Genomic DNA, 27,937 nt, shown 5'->3' with positions numbered 1-27,937 from the left:
GGCGCGCACCGACGCACCACTTCTCCTGCCATACTGAGGCCGCGTCCCACATACAGCAACTAGAAGGATGTGCAGCTATGACATACAACTATCTACTGGGGCTTTGGGGGAAAATAAATAAATAAGTCCTGTTAAAAAAAAAGAAAAGTATTAAAAACAAAAAAACAATGCTGAGCTACAAAAGCAAGAAATAGGAGTATTATGGTATGATTTCACTTATATATATATGAAGTAAAAACTAATGAGTATATTAAAACTAATATTATAAACTAATTATAATAAACTATTATAAAACTAATGAATGTATTATTTAGGGATACAGACATATGTGATAAAATTATAAATAAAGCAAGGAAATGGTTAGCACAAAATTCAGGATAGTTGCTTACTCCAGGGGAGTAAGGGGCATGTAAGTGGGGAAGGACACATAGGGTAATATCCAAAGATAATATTATCTTATTTAAGCTGCGTGGTGGGACAGAGGTTTTCATTTTAATATTTTTCTTTAAATGTATATCTAAACTCACGTGGATGGTACATTGTACCATAGAATTGAGAGAGACTAAAAATAATACAGGCTTACTGAAAAAAATTAAACAAAATGAAAGGATACTCAATGCCAACACTTTTAAACCTTTATGCATTCTACAAATCTTAAGATGATGGTAATTCTTTTCAAAAATCAAGTGCTCAGATAGGAGGCAAGTTTGATGGGGATTCAAGTGGAGCTCTTAAGGAGCTATTAAGAAGGGCCGTTTTATCTGCAGATCATTTATATAGGATCAAGGGCGCCAAATTCAATAGAAAATATCTCACTAAATCTAAACAGCAGCCAGAACTGATGGTGCCGAATAGGATAAACCTGGGCTACTGGCTGTGCTGCTTGGTTTTGCAAACCCTTGCCTTGACCTTGATTTGACACAGTTCTGGCTCTTTGTCCCAATCACATTCCTCTGGGTACCTCAGGGAAATGCCTTGCCCAGTCCAACCTGGACCACCAAGTAGTCTACTGAATATAAGGAGGCAGTGCAGTGGGAATATTAGGAGATTTCCATTCTGGAGGCAGCTAGTCTTGGCGCGGAATCCTGGATCTGGTGCTTATGATTTGTTTGATCAATTTTCTCAACTTCAAAATTGTGGGAGATAGTAATGAAGTAGAGCACCCGGATGAACAGTCACTGTTTTTCAATCACTCAGTATTCATCCTTGTTTCTTTTAGAATTTCATTTCGTGACCAGTCTTGATGGAAATTTAAGGCCACATGACCCATCCTTTCCCTAATCAGGGGTCTGGTGCAAGCTTAATCAGACTATTTCTCCCAGGACTATGATTCTTGTGTGGAATGATGCATGGATGAAAAATAAAATTGGAATTTGTTCATCCTAAGCCCTCCCCCGACTCCACTCCCCCAAGAAATGCTTGATTTCTGTCTTCTCGGAGGCAGGTCCTAAATTTTTATCTTTGATTCTGTGAGCTTCCTCATATTTTCCCAAAATACTGATTTGTACTTGTTAGAGTTGGTTTTAGTCACTTACAAAAATAAATTCTTAGTGATAGACAATCTCTGGCACATAGTAGGTGCTTGTAGTATTTGTACATATTGTTATTTTCACAATTGAAATCCTCCCTGGCACCACTTCTACCAGAATTTCTCTGGTCCTGTGAGTGGGAACCAAACACTCAGCACCCAATTGTCGTCAGATGAATGGGTACAGTTTAATTTCTAAATGTGATAAATAGAGAAATCCGTATGGATTCACAATAAGTCTGCTAAGGTGCCAACATCCCACGATGAGCACCCATATGCCCACCAACTGCATTCCAGGTTTTGTCACAAGAGAGTGCCATATAAGCAGTACAGACAATGTGTACTAGAGTACATGAAGTATTTCAGAGGAAGGAGAGATCACTGAGCTTCAAAAAGAGGATCTGAGTTGGGCTTTGAAGAATTGTAAGAATGGAGCAGGCAGTGAGGGGAAGGAGAAGATGTTACAGGCAAAGGATGGAGAGAGAGTATGAGCAAAGACCTGCAAGACATGTTTGGGGACAATGAATGGACAATTATGGCTGAAGCAGAAATTTGCTATAGGATAGTGGTAATAGATAATGTTTGGAAAGGTGGGTTGGAATTAATTTTAAACATAAAATTTTGGAAATGGTCAAATTGCCAATATTTCTATTAAAAGAGACTCTTTTAAATATCATTACAATCATCTCTATTTATCAGCAACACGAAATATCTTTTAACATCTTCTGGATGTAATTTGGAACTATGCGACACTAGAGAATTCTTGTTGACCTTCAGAGGGGACATTTTGGGAACCATACAATCTTAAATAAAATTATCATATAATCATGACTTAAGGTCATTCCAAAGAACAGGTGCAGGTAGAATGTTCAGAAAGTAACACCTAAAGACGAAAAGTTCCTTACGCACTGACTGTACAAATTATATATGAATAAGTCCACGAAGAAAAAAAGGTTTAAGAACAACTAAAAACTTCCAAGGGTTTTTATTATTTACTTTCCAAGAAAGATGTGCTCTAATGCCAGGCACAAAATGTCCACAACATAAAAACCTAACTACAATGTTTAAACAGATGCTTATCAGCCCTGGGAACTGCCAAAAAAGCTATTAAGCTGGTGCTTTCCATGGTGATGGTCTCCACCACCCTGTTGGGAGACATGGCATTGTTTTGTCCTTACTGAGCAGAGAAGGCAGTGGTGGTGGGAGAGTGTAGGTTGGAGGTCCACAGAATGCTGTTTGCAGGGGAGAAGATCTGTTGAGTTAACTGATTAGCTACATACACATCTGGGTTAAACACTCTCCACTTGGAAGGCCTTGTGATAACCTGGGACTCAGATGGTATAAGAAGCAAATCCAGGCTCTGTTTGACCAGTACTGACAGCAACCACGGCAAAGCTTGTTCTCCTCACAGGTGAGTTTGTAGTCAGAGACAGAACCTTCCTCTTACCTGAGTTCTTTTTCTCTGAACCTGACAGCCGTGAAATAGTCTTCAAGTTATACCTCTATGCTTTTCCATTCTTCTTTCATCATTTCAAATTTCCAAGAGAATCCTGACAAATACAAACCAGTCTACCTCTTATTCTCTTAATCTCAATTGACTCTGGTAACATTTCTACCTTCATTGTTCCCATGGCATGGCCCTAAAGGAAAGGCTTGTTTTCTTCCAATGCTTGTCTTCCTCTCTCATCTCTTGCTAAGTTGTTGCTTTTTCTCCATTCATTTTCCTGCACCACCTCATTTTAATTGGCATTATTTTTATTTACATGCTTGTGTCCTTGGTCTAGCTTTTTCAGGGATGAAAATCAGTAGGAACTGAGGTAGAGTTATGCAAACTGTCTTTGTTCTACTGTTTTCAGAATTATTTCTCTTTTATCCCCTACTGTCCTCCTGAGTTGCTGATGTATCACAAAAATGTCAGTTAGAAATTCAATCATTTAAAGAAGAAATTCAATCGTTCAGTAAATTGTTTACAGCCAAGTTGCATCCACAGTTTATTAGTTGCTCTAGAGCTATGATTTACAAAGTTTTTACAGCTTTAGAACCTTTTCCAAATGAAACCTCTAGCTCTTTTTGTAAAACATTTTGTAAAACAATCAGATCAGAAGTGCTCTGGTAGAAGCCAGGGAGAGGCATCTAGAGTCTGGCCTCACAGTTCCTAGTTCTTCTCTTCTACTGTAAGGGCTTCTAAAAGGTGGTTCCAAAACAAAAATTCCAAGGCTCTAGGAGATGCTGAATTCACTGCTTTAGAGGATGCCTTGTCTGTGGAATGCTGTACTCATCCCAGTTCAGGAAGGTGAAGCATGGATGGATGTGTAGTCATTGAGTAGAGTAAATTTTAGGTAACTTCAGTATGTAGATCTTCCATAGATAGTAGACTTTGAACTCTGCATTCAGTAACATTTATTACTGACATGGAAGGTGGAAGAAAAGAGAGCCATGGCCATTTTTGACTAAGAGAAGAGAAGTGTAAATCTATTTGTGCCTTCACTGAAAAGCCTATTCTTTGGTATAACCTCTAAGTGCCCCTTGGGCTGTAACAACCCATGACAAATAGGATGGCACCCAAGGCCTTAGAATTATATTCTATAGGATATAGACAATTGATTCAGAGCACATGTTTTTTCTTTCTCTCTAGCATTCATACCTGCTGAAGCTAGGTAAGTCATGGACTTTGTGTTTTATCTTTGACATAATCTTTTTCTACCATAAATCTCAAATGTCTACAAATTATTCATAATGCAATTGTCTGCTTAATGTATTACATGTGAGTTTTTAATATTCTAATATGACTTTTTTTAAGAAGTATATCAAGAGATAAGCCATACTAGGGAAAGAGAGCTACCTTCTACTTCACAGACAGAGAGTTTTGACATTGGGAGAATCTATTGTTTTGGATTGGCTGTCACTGCCATCCTCTCTAGCATGACTACCTGAGACTTATAAATTGGTATTCCTTGGGCTTCTTAGGACTGGGCATCTTTTCTTAAATGGTTCCTAGGTTTCTCCAAGATCCCAAAATGAATCTGCCAAAGTTAAAAATAACCAGCCTCAAGTCAGTGGATAGTCCCCAAGTTAGAATCTTTGAACTTGTCTTCAAGAGTGTTCAAGGAGGACTGGCATGGATGTTAGCTCAGGGCTGATCTTCCTCACACACACACACAAACACACACAAAAAAGAGTGTTCATATTAACCATCCCCACACAGAAATCAGGCATCTGAGGCAAAGGGAGGGAAATGCTGTTCAGTAGCACCTAAATCAGGCCATTGTTCATACTTCTAAATACCCTCAGTTTCTGCCTACCATCTGACATGCTACTTCACCAGCTGGGCCCAGTACTGGCCAGGCCTGGGACACTTCAAGCCTGACAACATCAACCCCTGCGTCTATACTCTCCAGATCTATTCCTTTGCTGGAATGCAGAAGAATGAGATCACTACCGTCGAATGGAATGATGTGACTCTACCAACATTTCAATGGCCTGGAAGACAAGTAAGAGAAGGGGGAAATACCTAATTTGGTATATCTTAGGTCAATACTTTCCAAACATTAATGTGCAAACAAATAAACTGGGCTCTTCTTAAAATGCAGTACAGATTCAGCGAGTCTGAGGTGGAGACCAAGACCCTGCATTTCTAACAAGCTCCCAGATGATGATGATGCTTCTGGTCCAGGAGCTACACTTTAAGAAGCAAGGATATAAATAACAGAGCACATTGCTTGCTGTAGCAGGTATTCAAAAAATATTAGTTCTGTTTCTTCTTTTCTCTGTCAGTATCTTTTTTTATGACCCAGGAAACTGCAAGCCATCTTAGCTACTTGCATCAGAGAGCAGGAGACAGAGGATACCGAAGATTAGACATAACTGAGCCCAAGAAATCAAAAGAGTTTACTGTATTTTTAAAAAGCTGTACTTTGTGCAAAAATGAAACAAAATAAACAAAAATTCTGCTATCTTTTAATTTCTGATTTGTTCACTTTAGTTACATCTAGAAAATGTGAGACTACAGGCCATTGCTACCATCAGTAGTGGCACCATCTTGAATGCAACTACTAGACTTTAAGTTCTGATACCTAGGAGAAAATAAACCCCTTTAGAGTGGTATTTCTTAAAGTGTGATCCATTGACTACACATCAAAATTACACGAGGCACTTGATAAAAATGTCAATCTCTACCCCAGTCCAACTGAATCAGAATCCCTGAGAGAGGGGTTTATAAACCTGGAATTTTAATGTTGTTCTCCTACTCCAACCCTTGCACTTCATTCTTGTATAAACTGATGTTTTAGAACCACTATTCCAGAAAATATGCATAATTCTAAGCCATTGATTTATATTCATTATCATAGAGGCTGAGAAAGTAATTATGCTCAAGCAACATTTACCATTTCATCTCATGGAATAGAATATAAGATAATTATGCTTTTAAGTTTTATATATATAAAAAATATTGCCAGTACATTCCTATTTTTTAAAAACCCATAATTTAGATTTGGGTTTTTAAACCCAAGTCCCATAATTTAGATTTCCCTAAAGAACTCTGAGTAAGTTTATGATGATAACAGCACAAATAATTTTCATAAAGAAAGTTTTCAGTAGTGAAGGAAAATTCTCCTACAGAATACCTTATCAAGACAACATTAAAATATATGACCAGGCTTTATACCAAAGCAACATTATTTTAAATAGAGTGACTCATGGATTTTGAAGTTTCTCGTTTCTGTCCTTTGCTTTACAGAAACAGCTAGCTGAAAACTCTCCTGGCCATGGGAGGCTGGAACTTTGGAACTGCCCTGTAAGTCCTCTGTGGGAGACCCTGGTGTTTATTTGCTATTGAAGACAAGTTAGCAGAATGTGACCTATGTCCTTTTAGACTTCACAATCTAAGACAGTGTATTAAGGATGAAAATTAAACAAATATGCTGTTTAAATAAATTACTACACCAGAACCTCAATATTAAGTAGAACACAATTATTTTACACACTTACAATTAAATCAATATTCTGGGACCCCCTTCATAGAGGTTTAGGTTAAATTAGATTAGAGATTTCAAAACCTCCTCTAAAGTATCTCAAAAGCACCCCCTGAGGAGAGTGTTACAGCACTTATCTCTATTTCCCTTCTGGGAGAAGGGATGAGAAAGTCTCCCAAATAAACAGGAAGACTTCTTGGAGGGTAGATGAACTTGGGGGCTGTTTGGAGAGAGAACACAGTGAGCAGAGGGAGCCAGGTGTTCAAAGCAACAAGTGCAGCTTGGGAGGAAGGTCAGAGGTGGGTGGATAACAAAATAAATGGAACATTGAGGTACCTGGCTGGGCAGAATAGTGATTACCGAGCAAGGACAGGAAAAAACTAGGAACATACTCTTAGCTGGGCTGTAGGTCCTGGTGAAGAGCTCTGAGGTAGAAATATGGGAGTTTGATTTTACTGCAAGTTGTTGGGACCACTGAGGCATTCCCTCACCCTGCCTTCTTTGGGTCTCCCTTAGCTTCACTGCTGTGGTTTCCGCTCCTGAGAACCGCCAGACTTTCATTGCCTCAGTCATCAAATTCCTACACCAGTATGAGTTTGACGGCTGGACTTAGATTGGGAGTACCCTCGCTCTTGTGGGAGCCCTCCTCAGGGCAAGCATCTCCTCACTGTCCTGGTGCAGGTGAGGAGGGAAGTAGTAGGCTTTAGCCCAAGAAAATTCAACGCCTATACTTTCCAAGGAAAATCTGGCAGTTCCAGAGTGAAAGTAAATTGGAAACTAGAATTATGGAATCTTTGCATTGCGAAAATTCTCAGATATCATGCTTTCATTCAACAGCATTTAATAATAACAAGAACAACACGTGTGCTATGTGCCAAACACTATTCTATATGCTGTTTTAAAAATCATAGCTTATTTCATCTTCACATCTACTCTATGATATAGGTACTATAAGTATTATACTCTTTATTCTACAGATGAGGAAACTAAGGTATAGAGGGTTTAAGTAACTTATGTAATATCACACAACTAGTAGGTGTCATAACTACCCATGCAGTCTGGCTACAGAACCCACTGCTTCTAACCATTACCATAGACTGCCTATTAGTACTGAGCACTTACTCTGACCCAGACACTGAGATAGGTGTCAGGCTAGAGATAAGAATAAGACACAATCCTTGACTTTAAGGAACACACATTCTGAGGTGGAAGACTGAAAAATAACCAACAATTATAGTACACTTTGATAAATCCATGATAGAGGTATGCAGAGTGCAAAAGCAACCCAGAGAGAGTCCTAAGCCTGCTCTGGGGCAAAATCAGGAAGAGCTTCCTATAGAAAGTGACACTTTAGCTCAGTCTTGAAAGAAACTGGTGTTAACCAATTGAGGATGGGAACTACACACAAATAGAGACGTGTAGATATGTGTGAGCAAGTGGGTGAGTGATGAATTGTGAGGCTGCACAGGTGGCAAGAATCAGATCATGTGGGACTTGAATATTATGTTAAGCAATTTGGATTTTACTCTCAAGGCCACGGGGCAGCTTTGAAGGATTTTTAATAGTGGAGAGATATGACAAAACTTGTGTTTTAGAAAGATCACTCTGGCTTTAACCATGGAGAGTGAATTAGAAGGAGGTAGGGAGGCATGGATAGAGTTAGGAGACTACTACAATAAATCAGGCAAGAGATGCTGAGGGCCCAAAAACAAGCTCTAACAGTAAGGACAGAAAGGGGAAGTATACAAGGGATACTTGAAGGGTGGAATCGATAGGATTTGGAGACCAATAGGAAGTGGAAAAGAGAGAGGACTTCTAGTTTTCTGACTTTGAGGACTGGTTTGATTGCAATCCTATTAACTAGGATGGTAAATACAGAAAGAGGAGTAGATTTGCATCAAGAATGACTCATTAATTTGCTTTTGAACGTGATGAGTGAGAGGAATCTGTTAGACATCCTATAGGAATGCCCAGTAGACATTGGATGAATATGAATCTGGAGTTGAGGACAAAAAATTTGACTTGATATACTGTATTGAAGTCATCAGCAAGGGTAGATGATTAAGAAATCACCAAGGAAAAGTGAATGGAGTGAGAAAAGCCAAGGATGGTTTTCAGATTTACCCTCTCCCAAGACAGAGATTCTTTCTATACCATCCCATATGCCAGATTGTCAGCCAGCCTCCAAATAGTTTCAATACTAAGTAACTCACTAGTTGAAAACTCAATCTACTTATTTGTTGAACAGCTCCAATGATCAGCTCCATTCTTAGCCAGAACATGCCCCCAGTCAGAATTTATAACTTCCAGTCATTGGTTCTGGCTCTGCCCACTGAAGTAACAAAGAACAAAACTGCACCTTTTGCAACGTATCAATATTTGAAGACAGCTATAATATCCTGCTTCTTCTTCCAGTTAAATATCCTAATTCCTTTAACAAGTACCCTAATGACAATTTTCAGACCCACTCGTCACTGGAACACACTCTGGCACACCCTAATAATGCGATTATAAAAACTGAACCCAGTGCTCCAAATGAGATCAGAGTCACACAAAATAAAGCTGGATTAACCTCTAGCACTGAATGGAAACATATGACCTGGCTGTTAGCACCTTCCTTATTGGCCAATTCAGAATTTCATTTGATGGGATGTCAGTCCTATAAAGGAGTTCATTTATTGGCAAAGGGAAGAAAATTTCTATATTGTTAAAATCTGGACATAGGTTACTGCAGCAACTAAAACTTCAGGGTGCAGTGATGTAAGTGGAGCCCTGACTGGTCCTCTGGGACCCGGGTTCTGGTCGTGACGTGGCTACTAACTTGCTGTTAGACTTTGGCAAAATTGTCTAACTTCTATGCATATTAGATAGCTATAAAACTGATGAATATCATCAATCCTATCTACTTTATAGGGATATTGAGAGACTAAAGGTAAAATATGTGAAAGCACTTTGCAAAAGAAAAGCACTATACAAACATATATTTATTATTATTTAAGGGCCTGAAATCAGATTCATAGATGCCTACTATACTCGATTATTCTATAAGAAATACGTGAAGCTTTTGAGCAAGAGGACAAGCAGATCAACAAGCCCAGGTTGAAGGTCACCGCTGCAGTAGCTGCTGGCATCTCCCACATCCAGTCTGGCTATGAGATCCCCCAGCTGTCCTAGTGAGTGATTCACCTTATCTTCGAACTCCTATAGGTGTCACTTTTGCCTATAGACTTGTCTTTAGCCTGCTTGCTATTCAGGGACCTTATTTGGGAGGCTTAGGACAAGGTATCTTTTGCTTGCATAGGTGTAGAAATGATCATCAGAAATGTTTTTAAATCCTTTACCCCACCTCAGGTATCTGGATTATATTCATGTCATGACCTATGACCTCCACAGCTCCTGGAAGGGCTACACTGGAGAGAACAGCCCCCTCTACAAACACCCAACTGACACTGGCAGCAACATCTACCTCAATGTGGTGAGTCCCTGCACAGATGCAGATGCCAACCAGAGATCATGTTGTAAATTACACAGAGATTTAGGGACAAAACAAACATAAATTCTGCAAATGTCTCACTTGGACAACTGTTCTCTTAAGTAGCTGATCATATCTCATTAACTATAATTTCACCAAAATATTTTGAAAAAATACTAACTAATCCATCTGTCATTCACACTGTACAATTTTACCTGCTAGAACAGTGGACTAACATAACTAAGCATTGGGTCATCAGCTGGGTGGGGCCTCTAGCTAACCTACTGCCATTGCAAGATTAAGTCATGAAGGACTGGACAGACAATGGGGCCCCAGCCGAGAAGCTCATCATTGGATTCCCAGCCTATGGACATACCTTCATCCTGAGCAACCCCTCCAACACTGGCATTGGCGTCCCCACCCCTGGCGCTGGTCCTGCTGGGCCCTACACCAGGCAGGCTGGGTTCTGGGCCTACTATGAGGTAGGTAGGTTGGGCTGTACAATTGAAATTCTGTGAATTTCAGGCCCTGCACTGAGCCGTAGCTTTAGGGCTAGAATCTGCAGAAAGCTTGAATGTTCATTCTGTTCACTACTTACCTACTTTAAACACAGATATCACTCCAAATGCTTCAAGTGTTTAAATAACCTATTCATTTACCCAATCCAGTATAAAGAGTCCTTATAATGTGCAACATCCCTTCAAGCAACAGACTTAAATACTTAATTAAGGTCATTTATATTAGCACACAAGGGAATAAAATATCTATCTCTCTCCTATTAACGTGGGCTCCCAAAATCAAGCATGAAGAATAGGGACAACATAAGAGTATTTCAAAAGCAACTTGGTCTTATTTACTGGAAATAAAAAAATAAAAACCCAATATTAGAAAACTGACGAATACCCCAATTGGAGACATGAAAAAAAAATCGAAGAGACAAGTATATGCTTTTTCTTTCATGGGAGTCATATTTAAAAGATTTGAATCTCTTGACTTTCTAAAGCTCTGCACCTTCCTGAAAAACTGAGCCACTCAGGCATGGGATGCCCCTCAGGCTGCGCCCTATGCCTATCAGAGTAACTAGTGGGTTGGAGCTTCAGTATCAAGGTAAAGTCAGGTCCTCCGAAGAGCTGCGGGCCCAGGTCTGAGTTCTGGGAAATAAAATGACTCCTGGTGTCCTCTATCCTTAAACAGGCTTAATAGCTTAAGCAGAACAGTTTCGGAGGTGCCATGGTCTGGGCCATTAACCTGGATGACTTCACCGGCACTTTCTGCAACCAGAGCAGGTTCCCCCTCGTCACTGCCCTGAAGGATGCCCTTGGCCTGCAGCATGCAAGCAAGTGACAGCAGGAGGATGCCCAGAGTATATGCAGCATGCAAGCAAGTGACAGCAGGAGGATGCCCAGAGTATATGCAGCATGCAAGCAAGTGACAGCAGGAGGATGCCCAGAGTATATAAATGCTCCTTCTCCATCTCAAAAGACAGCTCTAACATCTGCCCACCCCCACTGCCCAGGGAGCCTCTTCGCATTTCAGCTCACTGCTCTTGCCCTGCTAAGAGACAGGTGTTGCATTCTTTCCCTACCCTTGAACTTCCATGTCAGGATTTTTATGCTCTCATGGGAAACCAGGCCCACCTGGGTGGGTTTTCCAGGCCTGCTAATTCTTAAAGGTGGGGAAAAGCCTCAAGAAATTAGGCTGACATTCAATATAAGCATTTACTTCTCTACAAACCCTTTATTAAAAGTGTCTTTCAGTTCACCAGGGGAGATTTAACAAGAAACCCTCAGCAGTGCTTACATATTTCTAATCTGTAATTCAGGGGACGTACCAACTCCGTAAAATTTTTTCCAGGTTTTTCTCTTAGAGCTTATTTGCTCCCCACTTACACCAGATCCTAGAAAAGTATTTTGCTCATACGGGGTGCTCAGTAAACATATTTTTTAATGATTTTGACATCGTAAGGGAGGAGAGAACTTTTTAAATTTAAAATCAGGCTGGTTTGAAATTATAGCTCTTCCTAATTCCTGAGTATAGAGTTACCTTGTGATCTCCTCAGCTGTAGGAGACCACCCCATCTCCAGACCTCTCCTCCAGGTCCACTAGTCTGCTCTTTGTGCTGTTTCAGGTTGCACCACACTCGCTCAGCCTACTGAGCCAGTAACTCCTCCTCCCAGCAGTAGGAGCAGAAGTGGGAGACAGACTGGCAGCAGCAGCCCTGGAGGCAGCTCTGGGGGCAGTGGATTCTGTGCCAGCAAAGCCCATGGTCTCTGTCCTGTGGTGAATAACAGAAATGCCTTCTGGCACTGCCTGAATGGAATCATATACCGCAGAACTGCCAGGCCAGGCTTGTCTTGGATAGCAGCCATGATTGTTGCAACTGGGCATAAACCTGACATGTGTCTCCATCCCCATGGGTTCTGAACAGTCTCCTTTGCTTAGCACATCTTGCTCCCACCTAGAGTTCTGTAATAAAATCCATCAGTCAAAACATCAGTGTCCTTCGTTTTCAGTGATTTGGGTGGAAACCTTTCTAGATGCGAAAATACAGGCTGTATGCAGGGGTGGAGTGGCGGACGAGAATGTAAGGAAGTGGTGGAGCCAACAACCCCACAGTCCTCTCTCTGCCTGCGTCGATCTGCATGAAGTTTGGAGGCTGTCAGGAGGAAGTGTGTGAATGTTTGGTGGTGGGATGGGATGAGGACATGAAGAAGACAGGTCTGTAGCCTGATGACCGTCTTCAGGAAGGAGCCAAAGTGATTCCATGAGACTTGGGGGCACCAGCTTCCTCAAGGAGCAGAGGGCCAGGGCATTCTCTTCACGTCACTGAGGTCCCAGATCTGGTCCAGCGCCTCCTGGATTGGCAGCTTTGGGAAGATCTGTGCAGTGGACTCCTTTTGGGGGGTCTGCCCAGCCCATGGGCCAGCAGTATCCCTTTCTCAAGAGATTGCCGCCATTCTTGAAACCATAGCAGTGGTCACCAGCTGCTGTTCTTGTACTGCATCATCTCTTCCCCTGGCTGGGCTGATTGACTGGGGTGGACATTAGACTCAAGAGGGCCAATCAGATTATCACCACTTGGAATCTGCAACTGAGAACGAGGAATGGCTGTCAGTCCCTGAGAGTGGCTTGACCTGTAATATGTAAGCTCAAGAGCTGTAGTGAGAGACTGAGGAGAGAGAAAGTTGCCCTGGATGCAGAGCAAGACTAAAGGGCAGCTACAGAGAAAAGCCATGATGCAAGATGGAGAGAGAACACTTACTAATGGCTTTCCAACTCTTGATTCTAGCTCCTTCCTGAGGCCCAGATGCATTTCTGCCTTTGGGTTCTGTGAAACACCCCTATAACTGTACAATAAATTCCTCTGTGCTGTTTAAGCTGGCTTAAGTTTGTTTCTTTTATCTGCAACCAAAAGAATCCTAACTAATATAATAAGAATATAATTGCTCCTATTTTTTCTGACATGCTTACTGTATGTCAGACTCTAAGTGTTTTACTTGTATTTTCTTATTTAATTCTCCCAGCAACCTTGTGAGGAAGATAATATTAATTCTAGGAAACGGAAGCACAGAGGAGTTAGATAACCTGCCCAACATCACACAGCTAATAAGTTGCAGAGCCAGATCCAAAGCCAGGCAGGCTGGCTCCAGAGCTCACAATCCTAACTACCATGTTTTACTGCCTCCCTTGACATAGACCTCAGTGTGCTCATGGTAGATGGCAGCACTGGTGGTGGTGATGAGGCACACGCAGCTTTCTGTGTAATGACTACTCATTCATAAGCTGACACACTTATTGATTACTTATTATGTGCCAGGTAATGTTCTAAGTACTAAAGACGTAGTGGTAAATAGGATAAAGACTCCACCCTTACGAGGATTATATTTTGCTAGTGGGAATGTTAGGCAATAAATAAGCAAACAAATAAATGTGGAAAGTGAAGCAGTGATAGACAGTGACCAGGGGAAGAGCTTACCTTAGTCTGGGCGGTCCAGGAAACCCTCTCTGGGGAGGTCCCCTGTGAGATGAGCTTTGATATTCAAGAAGAGCCAGTCATTTTGAGATCTGGGAAAAGTCCGTTTCAGGCCATGGTGCAGTAAGTAGAAAGTCCTTAAGGTGGAAATGAGCATGCATGTTAGAAAAAAGAAGACCAGTGTTGCCATGAGGTAGTGGGCACAGGGAATATAGGCCGGGGTCAGATCACACAAGGTCTTGAAACATGGTTAGAAGTTTTGATTTTATTATAAGTGAGCTGTGAAGCCATTGCAAGGTTATAGCAGGGTCGGACAGGTGGTGACATGATCTAAATTCAACATTATGAGATGGGGCTGGAATCAGGTTACAGAACACAAAAAATAGCACTTATGGTGACTGTAGCTGATGTATTGACTTCTGAGCACTTACATGACATGCCTTGGAGATCAAAGACATAGATATGGAGACTAGTGTCATCAATGAGCAGCTGAAGGCAAGAGTCAGTAAAATTTCATATTGTTATTAATGTAATTACATCTCTAGCCAAAGAATGATAAAATCTGGAATAAAATAGAGCATAGGAATTTGGGGGAATCTTTTTAGAAAGAGTTTCCTATTTAGGTCACTACTAAGGCAAATAACGCTGAGGAAGAGACATGAGGATGTGGGGCACTGGACCCAGTGAAGGACATGAAAGAGGCTGTCGACTATGAGGAAAAGCATCTTTGAATAATATAGTGGCCAGTGGCTAGATCAAAGTGGTTTCCCAGACTAATGCCTTTCCAATGTCACTATTTTCCCACAAAGACAAATTCTGTCACCATTTCCAGAATGCAGAAATTACCGCAGCCTAAAAAAAATGGTGCCCCCCCATTTTTTCCGCTGTGTTTACATATTTATTAGTCATACAAATGAATGTTTACTGTGTACCTACTATGTGGAAAAAGAGGACAGGCATGATCCAGTCCCCATGATGGCTCTAACCTCACCTCCTACGACTCTTCTCACTCCTTCCGCTTAACGATGTTGATCTCTTTGCTGCTTCTCCAACAGTCCAGGCTTGTTACTGCCTCAGGGCCTTTGTACAAGCTAGAATACTCTTTCCCCAGATTTCCATTTGACTTTCTACCTCCCTTCCTTCAGAGCCTCAAAGCCACATTCTCAATAAGGCCATTCCTGGCCATGCAATCTAAAATTGAAGCCCACTTTCAGTGCTTCCTTTGTTTTTCCTTGGCGCCTCTCAATGCCTCATATACCATACATTTTATGTATTTACCTCTTTTATTGTCTGCCTCCCCCACTAGAATTAACCTCTATGAGGACAAGGATTTCTGTTCACTGCCATATTCCCATTGCCTAGAGCAGTACCTGGCATATTATAAAAGTTTAATAATTACTTTTTGAATGAATAAATCAGTGAAGGCAGGAAGGGGGAACAGGAACTAACAAGTTGAGTATCACAAACATTGGACTAGATACTTTGTATAGGTTATCTCCTGCATGGTAAACATTGTCTCCATGTTATAGGTAAGGAAATTGAGATCTTGTGAGGAAAACTTGCCTAAGATCAGGTAGCTAACAATTAGCGTAGCTGATTTTCAAAGTTAGGCCTTTCTGGCTTCCTTTACACCACAATGTTGTCCTCACAGAAAGCAATGTCATAATGACTTGAAGGGTGACTTCAAGGGTGGGGCTGTTGCTTAGCAGCCAGTCTTAGTTCCACCCTTCATTTTCTTGGTTAAAGTCCACTCGTGAGAGTGGCGACTCACGGAGATATAATATGAGAGAATCAGGCTTATTCAAAGTCCGTCTGAAGGAGAGCTCTGGTCCAGAGCTTCTTGGAGATCTTCAAAAGTCCATGCTATCTGATCTACTTTGGAGCATGAAGGGCACCACAATAATGCCATCCATCCACAGGACATTCCTTTGGGACTTTGCTAATGGTAATCATGTTCTTGGACTGCAGTATATGTATGAAAACTCATTCCTTCAGTATTGGAGTCTAAGGGGAAAGAGGCAGGGTAGGCACAGGATTCCATAAGGGCCCTGATGCAGGCAGGGGTGGAGGCAGTGCTTCTCTCACCTGGTTGTGAGCCTTGACAAGGGGTAGCACTCATCCAGATAAAGAGGCACCATTTTTTTTATTTGCACAAGGATATCCTTGGAGTGGGCTCTAGCCCTGGGCGTGGAGGTGGTAGATGGGAAGTGCATTAACATTTGTTAAATACCAATTACAGGTTAGTCACTTGCTGTGCAAGATTTGTCCTGTGTTATCTCCTAAATTCTCATGGCAGCGCCAAGAGGCAAGAGATGATTAGTGCCATTTTATAGATGAATCAAGGCTTAGGTAGTTTAAGTAACTTCCACAAGGTCGTGTAGCTAGTAAACAACAGACCAGTGCCTACCGGAAACCAGTTCTGAGGGGCTTCAAAGCATGTGTTCATTCCTCTACCACCAGATGAGAGAGGCTGGTATTTAAGAAAGTCTGGAAAGTGGGATTTAGAAAGTCTGTTTTCCTCTCCTCTTTCCCTTCTCAAAACACATCCATCCTCCAGCAGAATCTCTATTCTCTGGATCAGGGTTCTCAATCCTATTCAGACCCAAGTCCTGCTTTGAGTAACAAATTCTTTTGTAACGCACCCTTTATTATCCTAAAATTAAATTCATGGATAACATAACCTACCACACATAATTTCACAAACAATATAATGCCACAACTATAATGTAAAGGAGAAAAAATAATTCCTAATAAAATTACATGTATTTCAATATATAAATGCTATATGTAATATATATTATTATAAATGCTATATGTAATATATAAAATTATATATATAAATGCAAAATATAAAGGTAAATACCTTTATTTAAAATAGGGGTAATATTTGACAAATTACAAACCATTGAAGTAAAAAAAGGGAAAGGTATGTGATTATGTTATCCTTGAAAAGAAGTAAGTAAATAATGTTAATGTGCTTTCTCTAGAGTTGCTGGAGTTTTAAAAATAAACTCTTTATTTGTCTATCATGCATACCAAAAAAGGCCCAAATCATAACTGAACAGATCAATGAAAGATGCAAGGTGAATTCACCAGTGTAAGCAGTATCCAGTTCAAGGAATAGAACATCACCATAACCCCAAAAGCCCTCCTCATGGCCCCTGTCAGTTACTACTTCCACTCTCCTTTACAAAGGTACCCCCATTCTGACTTCTAACACATAGATTAGTTTTTCCTATTTTTTTTTTTTTTGTGTGTGCGGAAGATCAGCCCTGAGCTAACATCTGCCAATCCTCCTCTTTTTTTTTTACTGAGGAAGACTGGCCCTGGGCTAACATCCATGCCCATCTTCCTCTCCTTTATATGGGACGCCGCCACAGCATGGCCTGACAAGCGATGCATTGGTGCGAGCCCAGGATCCGAATCAGCGAACACCGGGCCGCCGCAGCAGAGCGCCCACACTTAACTGCTTGCGCCACCGGGCCCGCCCCAAGTTTTTCCTATTTTTGAACTTTATGTAAATTTACACATACAGCGTGTAAATGTACCTGTCTAAATTATTTCATTCAACATTGTGTGAGATTAATCTATTTTATTACATGCGTGGGATTTTGTTCATTTTCACTGCTGTGTAGTATTCCTTTGTATGACTATTCCACAACTTACTTTTCCATTCTACTGTTAATGGACATTTGGTTGTTCTAGTTTGAGGCTATACTGTTGCTTTTAACGTTCTTGTACAAGTCTTTTGGAACACAATTGTATGCATTCCTGCTGAGTAAATACCAAGGAGTGAAAATTATCAGGTCATAGGGATGTCCTAAACTCAGCTTCAATAAATCCTGCCAAACATTTTTCTAAATTGAATGTATCAATTCACACTTACACTGAAAGTGTACTCAAGATTTCCAGTTGTTTCACATCTTAGCAGCACTAAATATTATCTGTCTTTATAATTTTAGCCATCTGGTGGGTATCTCGTTGCATTTTTAATTTGCATTTCCTCTATGACTACTGAAGTTGAGCTCTTTTTATATGTTTATAAAACATTTAGATATTCTTTTTTTCTGAAGTGCCCATTCTAACCTTTTACTCATTTTTTTATTAGGTTGTTTTTTCTTATTGATCTGTAATAGTGCTTTATATGTTCTAGATCAGCACTCTCCAGTGTCAATATAATGTGAGCAATGGGTTTAATTTTAGATTTCCTAAAAGGCACATTAAAAAAAAGTATAAAAAAAGTGAAGTTAATTTTAATACTGTTTTATTTAACCCAATATATCTAAAGTATTATCATTTCAACATGTAACCAATATAAAATTTATTAATGAGATATTTTGCACTCTTGTTTTCATTCTAAGTCTTTAAAATCTGGTGTGTATTTTACACTTACACACATCTCATTTTGGACTAACCACATTTTAAGTGCTCAATAGTCACACATGAGTAGTGGCTACTGTATTGCATATTGCAGGTCTAGATGCTTTTTTGCTTCTATCTATCTTCTCCCATATTTTGGCTTACTATCTCACTCTCCTAATGGTGTCTCTTTTTTAATTATTATTTTGAAACAGTTTCAAACCTGAAGAAAAGTTGCAAAAACAGTGGAATTCCCCTATCCCCTTCACCCAAATTCTTTAATTGTTAAATGTTACTTTTCTCCCTCTCTCCCTCTCTCTGACTCCATATATATACATACACTTTTTCTGACATGATGCCCCACCCTCCCTAAAAGCTCTGGTGTAACTCTCCCAGAGATTCTATCCTACATTATGACCACACAACCCTACCAATCTGAAAATCAACATTGATACAACACTACCATTAAATTCACAGACCCTATTCAAATTTTCCAACTGTTCCAACAGAATATCTTTCCTATCTTATCCAGGATCCTATCCAGGAGTACTTGTTGCATTGGATTGTCATGTTTCATAATGTTATGTTATTTCTTTGGCACTTAAAGATACTATTCCATGGTCTCCTGGCTTCTATTGTTTCTGTAGAAAAGTCAGCCATCAGGCTTATTGTTGCTTCTTTAAAAGTAACATGCCTTTTTCATCTGGCTGATTTCAAGATTTTTCTCTTTTTGGTTTTTATCAGTTCTACTATACTATGACCAAATGAGGTTTTCTTTTTATTTGTCTTGCTTGAGATTGTAGCATTTGTGAATCTCTGGTTCAGTGTTTTTCATCAGTTCTGAAATATTCTCAGCCATTATCTCTTCAACTCTTGCATCTGCCATGTTCTCTCTCTCTCCGTTCCTTGTGGAACTCCAAATACACATGTGTTAGAACTTTTCATTGTTTCTCATCTGTCTCTTGCATTTTTTTTCTGTATTTTCTGTCCTTTTGCTCTCCAAGCTTCAGTGCAGTTACTTTCTTCTGATTTATTTTCCATTTCATTCATTCTTTTTTTCAGCTTTTATAATCTGTGTTAAACTCATGTGTTGAGTTCTTACTTTCAGTAATAGAACTTTTTATTTCTACAATTTTTATTTGATTCTTTCTTATTGCTTCTAAAAATCTCCATCCTGTCATTTAATGTCTTGAATATAATTATCAGCTTTATCCCCTTTCCTGAACTCATTTATTATTATTTAATCCAATAAATTTTTAAATGAGACAAAAATCTATTTAAAACATTATGCCAAAAATTGAATCTCCTTATCCCCATTCAATTAGACCATTGCAACAGGGCAGGTGGTTTCCTGGAATAATTATTCTTCTAATTGCATCATACACAGTCAAACTAAAAAAGCAGATAACTGTCTCATAAAGCTATAACAGATAGTCTCCACAAGCATCAGGCATCCTCTTGATGTTATAACTACGGTTAGAAATGTACATGATGGGAACTGCTGAATTCTTTACTTAAAGTCTTCATCAAAAGTAGCCACAATATAAAACTTTGTCTAAGTATTCTTCTATAGTAAACAGTCCTTGCACAGGTTCCTTTGTGCATGATCATCATTCAAACATTGGATCCTTGACAATTCTTCGAGCTACATGAAATCTGCCTTAACTTCTCAATTTTACCATTACACAATTGGTTATATCAGAGAAACATGCAGCATATGGACAGCCCATCTTTGACTGTACTATGTTTGGATTGGCTTTAATGAAAAGTTGATAAACTTGCATCAATCAGGCTATAGGTGGGCCCAGTCGTATGTTAAATTAGTAACATAAACAGGAAGATTGATGGGAAAATTTCTCTTTTCTTGAGTACACTGGGATCTTTATTGACTGTGTTTATAGGGTCTGATCTATCTTCTTCCTTTAACCTCTGACCTCAGAAGCCAAGAATTTGCTTCATGGTCACATATTTCCTCGCTTCCTATGTTCACCCTGCAGTCTTGAGGCATCCTCCAAAATCTCAAGCCAAGTAGAGTTATTTTAAAGTCCACGTTTGAGAATTTCAATCTCTGGATTTCCTTTGGGTTTATTTCTGCTCTTTTTATGCATGAGTGGTTATTTTATATTGAATGCCAAACATTCTGCCTGAAAAAATTATAAAAATTAGTTGAGATTCTGGATGATGTTATATTCAGAGACGATTCACTTTTGTTTCTGATGCAGTAAGGTTAAAAGCAGATTACCTTAATGCATTTGGGGACTGAATTGATACAAAGCTGGACTTCAGGGTTTTTTCAGAGCTGGTCTATTTCTTATTTACCGTTATTCCTAGGGTTTATCTTTTTAGGGTCCCAACTAAAAGCCCAGGATGTTTTCCAGTCTCCCCTCCTCCAAGGCCAGCCTAATTTTTCTTCCCCAGCTTTCAGAAACTGTCCAAAGTTCTACTCAAATCCTCTTCTTCTCAGCCAGCTTTTTAATTAGCGCATATTCAAAGGGAACAGCGGCACCAACTGTTGGGCTTACCACATCGGGCATCCCCTCTCTCTGGGATCTTGGCCCTGCATGTTCTTTCTTCCTTAGTATATCTCTGACATCTTCAAACATATATATTTTATTTAGCCCAGCTTTTCTATCTTTTCTCAGCTGGAAGATTAGTCTGAAGCAAACAAGTCTACCAGCAAGGGAACGGGTTGCCATATTTTCAAAGTGCTTTGTAAGGCATGTTTCACGTCACTAATAATGTAAACACTAATTTCAAAAAACACTGTGAGTACCTAAAATATTAATGAAAGTGAAAATTATCAAATCAATACCAATATTTCTTTACATTTTATTTACCATCAGTATTACTGCAATTATATTTTGAGTAGACAGAATGCTTGGAGTAAATTACACAATAATTTTGAGACCATAGCTTTATTCCATTTAAGCTTGTTTCTCATACAAGCTTATCCTATATTACGGGGCTTTCTGCATTATTTCTTGTAAAAAAAAAAAAACTTTTTCAATGTTATTATGTAAGTCAAGTACAGCCAATTATTTTTGTAGTGTCCAGTAGGACATTTGAATGTTATGCAGGATATGAGACAATTCACTGTGTGACTGGGCAATGCACTGCAGGGCGTCCAGCCTCCTTGGCCCATTGACCAGGAGCATATCCTCAATAATTTTTCACAAGCAAAATGCTTCCACAAGTTTCCAAAATATCCTTTAGGACTCAGTATCACCTTTCTGGAAAACTTCCATTAGATTTAGAAAACCATCCCTGCAGACAGTGCTAGCCCAGGATATGTGTGGATCCCAGGGTCGTCCTTGGAGGCCAAAGGGTAGTATGGACCAGTCACACTGTGTTCTTGCCTCCCACACATGACAACTCCTAAAGCCATCCTAAAATCAAGTGAAAACAAGTTAGTGTTAATACTCAGGACAAAGGTAAAGAAGTCAACACACACCCTGACGTTTCTTCTTGGGTTAGGATAGGAGCGCCTCGTCAGCGGGCTGGATATTATCTTCAGTAGTAATAACCTCCTGTATTGTCACCAAGTACCAGGAACTGAATTGCTTTAATCCCGTTATCTTTATCCTCTCAACAACCCTATAAAGAGCTTATTATTCCCAATTTAGAGATGAGGAAACTATGACTTCAAGATTTAAGTGACTGGAAGATTTTAAAACTATTCAGCACTTCTGTGATCCCACTGCACTCCTACTGCTCCACTCAAGGCTTCCAGCCGTTTTAAAGCCTCGTGCTCCGCTTAGGGGTAGAAGGGGGCAACCTGATGGGAAGCGCTTGAGGAAAAGGAAAAATGGGTCTAAAAGGGGCCTAATATGGAACTATCTAGGCTCCATTCTGTTCCCAATTCCCCTGCTCTGGGTGCTGCCCTGGGACCCCACTCCCACAAGCCATCACTGCAACCACTGCGTTCTCCTATTTCCCTGACCCCAGATATCCCGGCATTCTAAACCCCAGTGTCCCTCCCTCAGCAGCGCATTCCCGGTGGCCCAGGTTCCAAAACCCTTCTCCCCACTCCTTCAGCCCCGCGGGTCCAGCAAATCCTCTTTATCCCAGCTGCCGGGTTCATACTCTCCTAGTCGCCTGGCCAGGAGGTGCCGGTTCGGGCCGCAATAGTGGCTCCTGAGGCGCCCCCCACTTGCTGCGCAGGCGCGCGCGGAGCCACTCCGGTTCGGGAGCTCCTCAGTTGCGGCTCGCGGGGCTCGCCTCCGTTCCCTTGGCAGCGCAGTACACAAAGGCTAGCCTGGCGGCGCGCGCGATGTGCTTCAACAGAGCAGGTGAGGGGGGCTGCAGCAGTGGAGTCGAGTAGAGGGGAGGAGGAAGAGTGCGGAGTCTGGGAAAGCGGAAGGAGTGGGGAGGATTTAGTTCGCTCGCCTCCATGGAATTCTGTCTGATTTTGTTAAGAGCTGGGTCGGACCCGGTCCTTGCTCCGCCTCCCTACAATCCCACCTGCCCCCAGTATGCTCCCTTAGACCGAGGAGCCTTCCCTCATGTGGAGTTTCTTCTCTCTCTCGATCTTCAGAGTCTCTGGTTAACAACTCCTTTGGAACATGTCAACAGAGGAGGATCTTTCCTCATTTCCATCCCCCAAACTCTTTGGGGAACAGGTTTCTCCCTCTTAGGGGAGCGCCCCACAGAGGGCCTGGATGTTACATGGCAGAAGATGTGAGTATTCACCTTCCCTTGGGTGGGTCTCCGTTCCCTGGCTCTCTAAGGATCCCCAAGTTTCATGGAAGAAAAGCTCTATGGGATTTGTGATCTTCAGGGTCCGAACATGAGAAAGTGCCCTGAATCTGTGCAACCAGACATCAGGGCCAATGTTAGAAATTAAAAGACCTTTGCTCCCCACTTTGAACCCCCACCAAACGCAAGCCTTTGCTTCATATAGCCCCCAGTATAGTCCCCACTCCGTTCCCCACTCCAAAGACCTGTGAACAAACCCGCTTACCCTCCCATTAGTCCAAACCTGGACTGTTGAAGTGCTGGTAGGTCAGTTTATGAAATAATATGATCAGACTGACAGTTGCGTTAGAGCAAATGCAGCTCTGCAGGGCTCAGAGGACTGGATTCACTGGAAGGCAGAGAAATGTCAATTACTCTACCTATCCAGGATCATTCCTTTGCAGAGTAACCTGTGTTATATGTACTTATGTAATTGTTTGTATGGTCTTGGCTCAGGGGAGTCAAGAAAGAGCAACTTTTGCAGAGAAGATTCAGATAAGAACATTCTAAGTTCACTCTGTTTTAATGACTATAATGATCTCTATGTGTTTTTTTCTTTATTTATTTTTTTAATTCTACCCACCCAAAGACATATGGCTTGGCATACAACCTCTCTAAGATCCCGACCAGTAAAAAAGGATATACTCTTGGAGCCAGAACAGCCGTGAGGTTTAAGCCAATCAACAAGGTTAGAAGTGACTGAAAGTACTTAAATTTTAGCGTGATCCATGTTGTTGCATGTATTTGCATTGGGGAGCAAAGGGCAGAGAGCAGGAGGTTACCTAAAGAATATGCCCTGAAATTCAAGATAAATAGACATTTAGGCAAAAGCTATTAGAAAGCCTGTGTAAAAAGCTTGGGCATTAGCATTGCACATGTGTGTGTGAGTGTCCTGGGAGAATGGAAAACAATTCTCCGAAAAAATTGTACTAAGACAGGGCTTCAGTGCTGAGACACCTGATGCTAAAATCCTGGAAGCTTTGTTTATATGCGTCACATTATCTTGTCAGTTAAAAGAACAAATTCCAACTTTTCCACTCTTTTGTGTGATTGGATTTCAAGACTAAAAGTCTTCAGTATAGGATCCTAATCTCTTGTTGGACATTTTCCTGATGCTTAAGCTGAAGGAGTGGGATACTGGCTCTAAAAATATCTCTGAGTGGGATGGTGGGGGTAGTAGCCACAACAAGTTACCTTGGTTCTCTGCCCACCCTAGGCTTATTTCTTCAACCTGAGCATTATGTAACTGTAGGTAGTTGAACCACACACTTACCTTGGTTTTCTACCTACTGTAGATCTATTTTTAAGCTTTAGGTGGTTAAACCATAGCTGATACATGACCAGGAAGAGGATGATTCTGTTTTTTTCTACTTAGAAGCCTTATATGTATGTATCTGCATCACCCTCTAACATATTGATCTTTTTCTTGGAAACAGGATATGACGCCTCACCCAGGCAGGTACCAGACAGTAAATCCTCGGGAGCAGAAACACAAACAAAATTTTGCTCCATTTAATGCCTTGTTGCCTCGCTTTAGGACATACTCAAAGGACACTTATGATCCTGGGTATGTCTGTCTCCTCTCTTCTGGTGCACTTCAACAAACAGCAAAAGGAAAGAAAGTACCAAGAAAGGGGTTACATCCAAACAATGCCAGCTAAATAAGAAACTACCCTTCTGTAAAGATTCAGCCTCTTGCCCTCCAGATCTCTGGCATTATAGAATTGTAAATCATAGTGATTCATTCAATAAATATTTATAAATGTTCCAGAGATTTTTTTTTTGTAAGGAAGATCAGCCCTGAGCTAACATCTGCCAATCTTCCTCTTTTTTTTGCTGAGGAAGACTGGCCCTGTGCTAACATCCATGCCCATCTTCCTCCACTTTATATGGGACGCCGCCACAGCATGTCTTGCCCAGCGGTGTGTTGGTGCGCACCCGGGATCCGAACCAGCGAATCCCGGGCCGCCGCAGCAGAGCGCACGCACTTATGCGCCACCGGGCCAGCCCCCAGAGATTTTGCATTAAACCCATCACACAAGGCTCCCAGTTTCTTGGAGCTTACATTCTAGAGTCCAGACAGATGAGAAGCAAGTAAACAAGAAGATATCAATGGTAGTAAGGAAAGGGATGATATAATTTAGTAGTCAGACCAGGACACTTCTGAGAGTGAAAGGGGGCCTGATTACTAATTATACCAAGACAGTAGCCAAAAGCTAGGACTTTCCTGGGAAAAGCAGGAGGTATGGTGACCTGGTGATGTGCTATGGAGAAAATCAAACAGGATGATGATATGATACAGAGTGATGGACTGGAGGCTACTTTAGCAAGGATTGTCAAGAAAGGTTTTTCTGGGGAAATGACACTTGATCTGAAATCAGAATGACAAGACTGAGCCAGCCTTGTGAAGATCTGGGCCCAGAGCTTCCCAAGCAGAAGGAACAGCAAGTGCAAAGACTGTAAATTGGGAAGGAGTTTGGTGTGAGGAAAAAAAGAAGATTTTCATGGGTATAGTGTGGTAAGCAAGAAGGAAAGGAGAACAAAAAGGGGGGATGGGGCTAGAGTATGTAGGCCTTGTAGACCAAGGGGCTTGTTAGAAAGCCATTCAGAATGTACAGAATAGTAGGGCAAAGGATCAAGGTCTGTCTTTTACTGATGAGAAATCCAAGGATCAGAGATGATCCCTTCTCAAGGTTGCAGTAAGGAAGTGAAAGTGTTGAATCTTGACCCCCATGTCCACTCTAAGTGTTATCTCCACCACAGCAAAGAGTCTACACCAAAAGACAAAGTGTTGCAAAAAAAGGCGATTATAAAATAATCCTATTGTCAAGAAAATTTAACTGGTTCTACTTTGCTGTCCCTAGATTGCTGATGGATTAAATTATCACTACAATTTTATCCCCAGTTTCAAATCATGGGCAGTACTAACACATCACTGTGGTAGATTTCTTTTATTACCCACCGCTTCTAGGATCTTTTGGTCTCTCAGCTAAGGATATTGAGTTGGCAGAAATATTTTTTTAAACTAGAGTCAATTTTTACCGTAACTGGATGTCAAGACTAGATATCTTTAACACTGACACCTGATTAGAAATACACTGACAGGCAAAGGAACTTCACACTTGCCCAGCACCATCAGTCTGTTGCCTTTTCCCAAGGAGTTAGGACTAGTTCAGGGTTAGCTGTAGTATTGATGGAGTTTGTATGTGGTCACTAACTCATTAGACATGATGTTCTATATTTTTTATTTCTAGCCCTGGCACATACAACCTACAGATAAAGCCACCCAAAAAAATCACCTGGCCGATGAAATTTGGATCTCCAGACTGGGCTCAGATTCCATGTCTACAGAAAAGAACCCTAAAAACTGAGGTAATAAAATTGGATTCTGTAGAGCACTCCATCTAGTACTTTCATATGTATCAAGGATTTTTAACCAGGAGTCTGTGAATGAGCTTCAGGAAGTCCTTGTCCCCCTGATATTATATGCACAATTTTGTATGTATATGCATATGGGGATCTTTTCAGAGAGTTACACAATTTCATCAGATTTTTAAAGGTGTGTATGACAGAGCAAAAGTCACGTTTTCTTATTTAATCCTCAAATCCTTAATTTAACTAGCTCCACTATTTACCTCCTGTGTGATTTTGGGCATGTCCCCTAATTTTTCTAAGCCTCAGTTTTCTTATCTTTAAAATGGGTATAATAATAGAATCAATCTGATAAGGTTGTAAAGATTGAGATAATGTGGAAAGCATTTAACACAGTACCTATAACATAGTAATGCACATTAGCTATCATAATTCTAGAGGTGCCTTTTTTTTCCTAGTGAAACTTTGGATTAATTCTACAAGTATTTATTAAATGCCTAATGTATTAACATCATTGTGCTAGCCTATGGGTAATATTCAAGAATTAGACATATAATCTTTGTTTTTGAGAAGTTTACCAGCTATACTTGGAGATTTACCAAGTAGAAAATAATTCCTAGCATGATGTACAACAGAGTAAGAAGACAAAGAGTAGATGTACATACATATATTGAGAGAATCACTATGGCTAGATTACTATGGGGTTGAGGTTTAGCGAGGTCACAACAGCTATAATGTGCAGTTCTATTTTGCACAGCCAGGAAGACCAGAGGCAAAGGGTTCTCATGAGAACGTTGATCTACACAATATTCTTTCATTGCAGCTGTCCACAGACAAAGACTTTAGAAAGCATCGGAACCGTGTGGCCTACCTGAGCCTGTTTTACAATTGAGAAGCTGTGACTGCCTTCACGTGCTCCTCCTGACCACAGCACCTCCAGGATTGAGGGCAGAGCTGCTCGTCTCCCTCCGCGTTGCTGTGGCTCCCTTATCTGCCAGCCTGGGGCCCCGGGAGGGATAAGAGTCTCATAACTACTAGATGAGAACATAAAGACTAGTTCAGAGTGTTCCGTCTCCAGGTGCTGGTTTGTTGTGTACGTTCGTAGATGGGTCTGGGGGTTCCTCTTGAGTGTTCTATGAGGTGGCTCTATTTTACTGAAATACTCGTGGGTCCCTGCCCTCTAGCTCTCATTCCCAGGCACCAGCTTTTTATATTCTACCACTAACCCTGGTAATAGGAGGCTATACCCTATACATATAAAGGATTTGGATGGCATTTGGCTTGCTTGGGCTTGTATTTGGGCTTGCTAGACATAGCAAGGGTAAAGACAGGGTAAAGCACATTTAAGGAGCTCTTCCAAGTTTCTGAGTTTGCTGGCGTGGAGTGGGAAGGTCCTGATTTTGTTGCCTTTTCCAGATTGATGTAAAAACTCACAGAACCCCAAATCCCGCCTTTCCCATTACATCTATTTACATCTATTTCCTGTTACTATCAATGTCAGTCAGTTATCATATATTTTGAGTACC

The 27,937-nt window shown here is 40.8% G+C and overlaps 1 protein-coding gene across 2 annotated transcripts; it reads left to right on the top strand.

The window, feature by feature from the left end:
• Positions 1 to 22,441: 22,441 nt before the first annotated feature.
• On the top strand, positions 22,442 to 27,717 carry CIMAP3 (ciliary microtubule associated protein 3). Of its 2 annotated transcripts, XM_004420681.3 has the most exons (6): positions 22,442 to 22,594; positions 22,840 to 22,982; positions 23,629 to 23,727; positions 24,476 to 24,606; positions 26,294 to 26,411; positions 27,235 to 27,717. In XM_004420681.3, exons 1-6 carry the CDS (start codon positions 22,576 to 22,578, stop codon positions 27,301 to 27,303), a joined length of 579 nt encoding a protein of 192 aa, XP_004420738.1. In that variant the 5' UTR covers positions 22,442 to 22,575; the 3' UTR covers positions 27,304 to 27,717. The 2 variants fall into 2 exon arrangements, with proteins under 2 accessions (XP_004420738.1, XP_087275923.1); XM_087419797.1 differs by lacking the exon at positions 23,629 to 23,727.
• The last annotated feature ends 220 nt before the right edge of the window (positions 27,718 to 27,937 follow it).

This window comes from Ceratotherium simum, chromosome 2 (assembly GCF_057802395.1).
Source record: "Ceratotherium simum simum isolate JZ-2026a chromosome 2, ASM5780239v1, whole genome shotgun sequence".
NCBI classification, from domain to species: domain Eukaryota; kingdom Metazoa; phylum Chordata; class Mammalia; order Perissodactyla; family Rhinocerotidae; genus Ceratotherium; species Ceratotherium simum.
The sequence above is the reverse complement of the archived record's forward strand: the minus strand, read 5'-3'. Positions and strand labels throughout refer to the sequence as shown.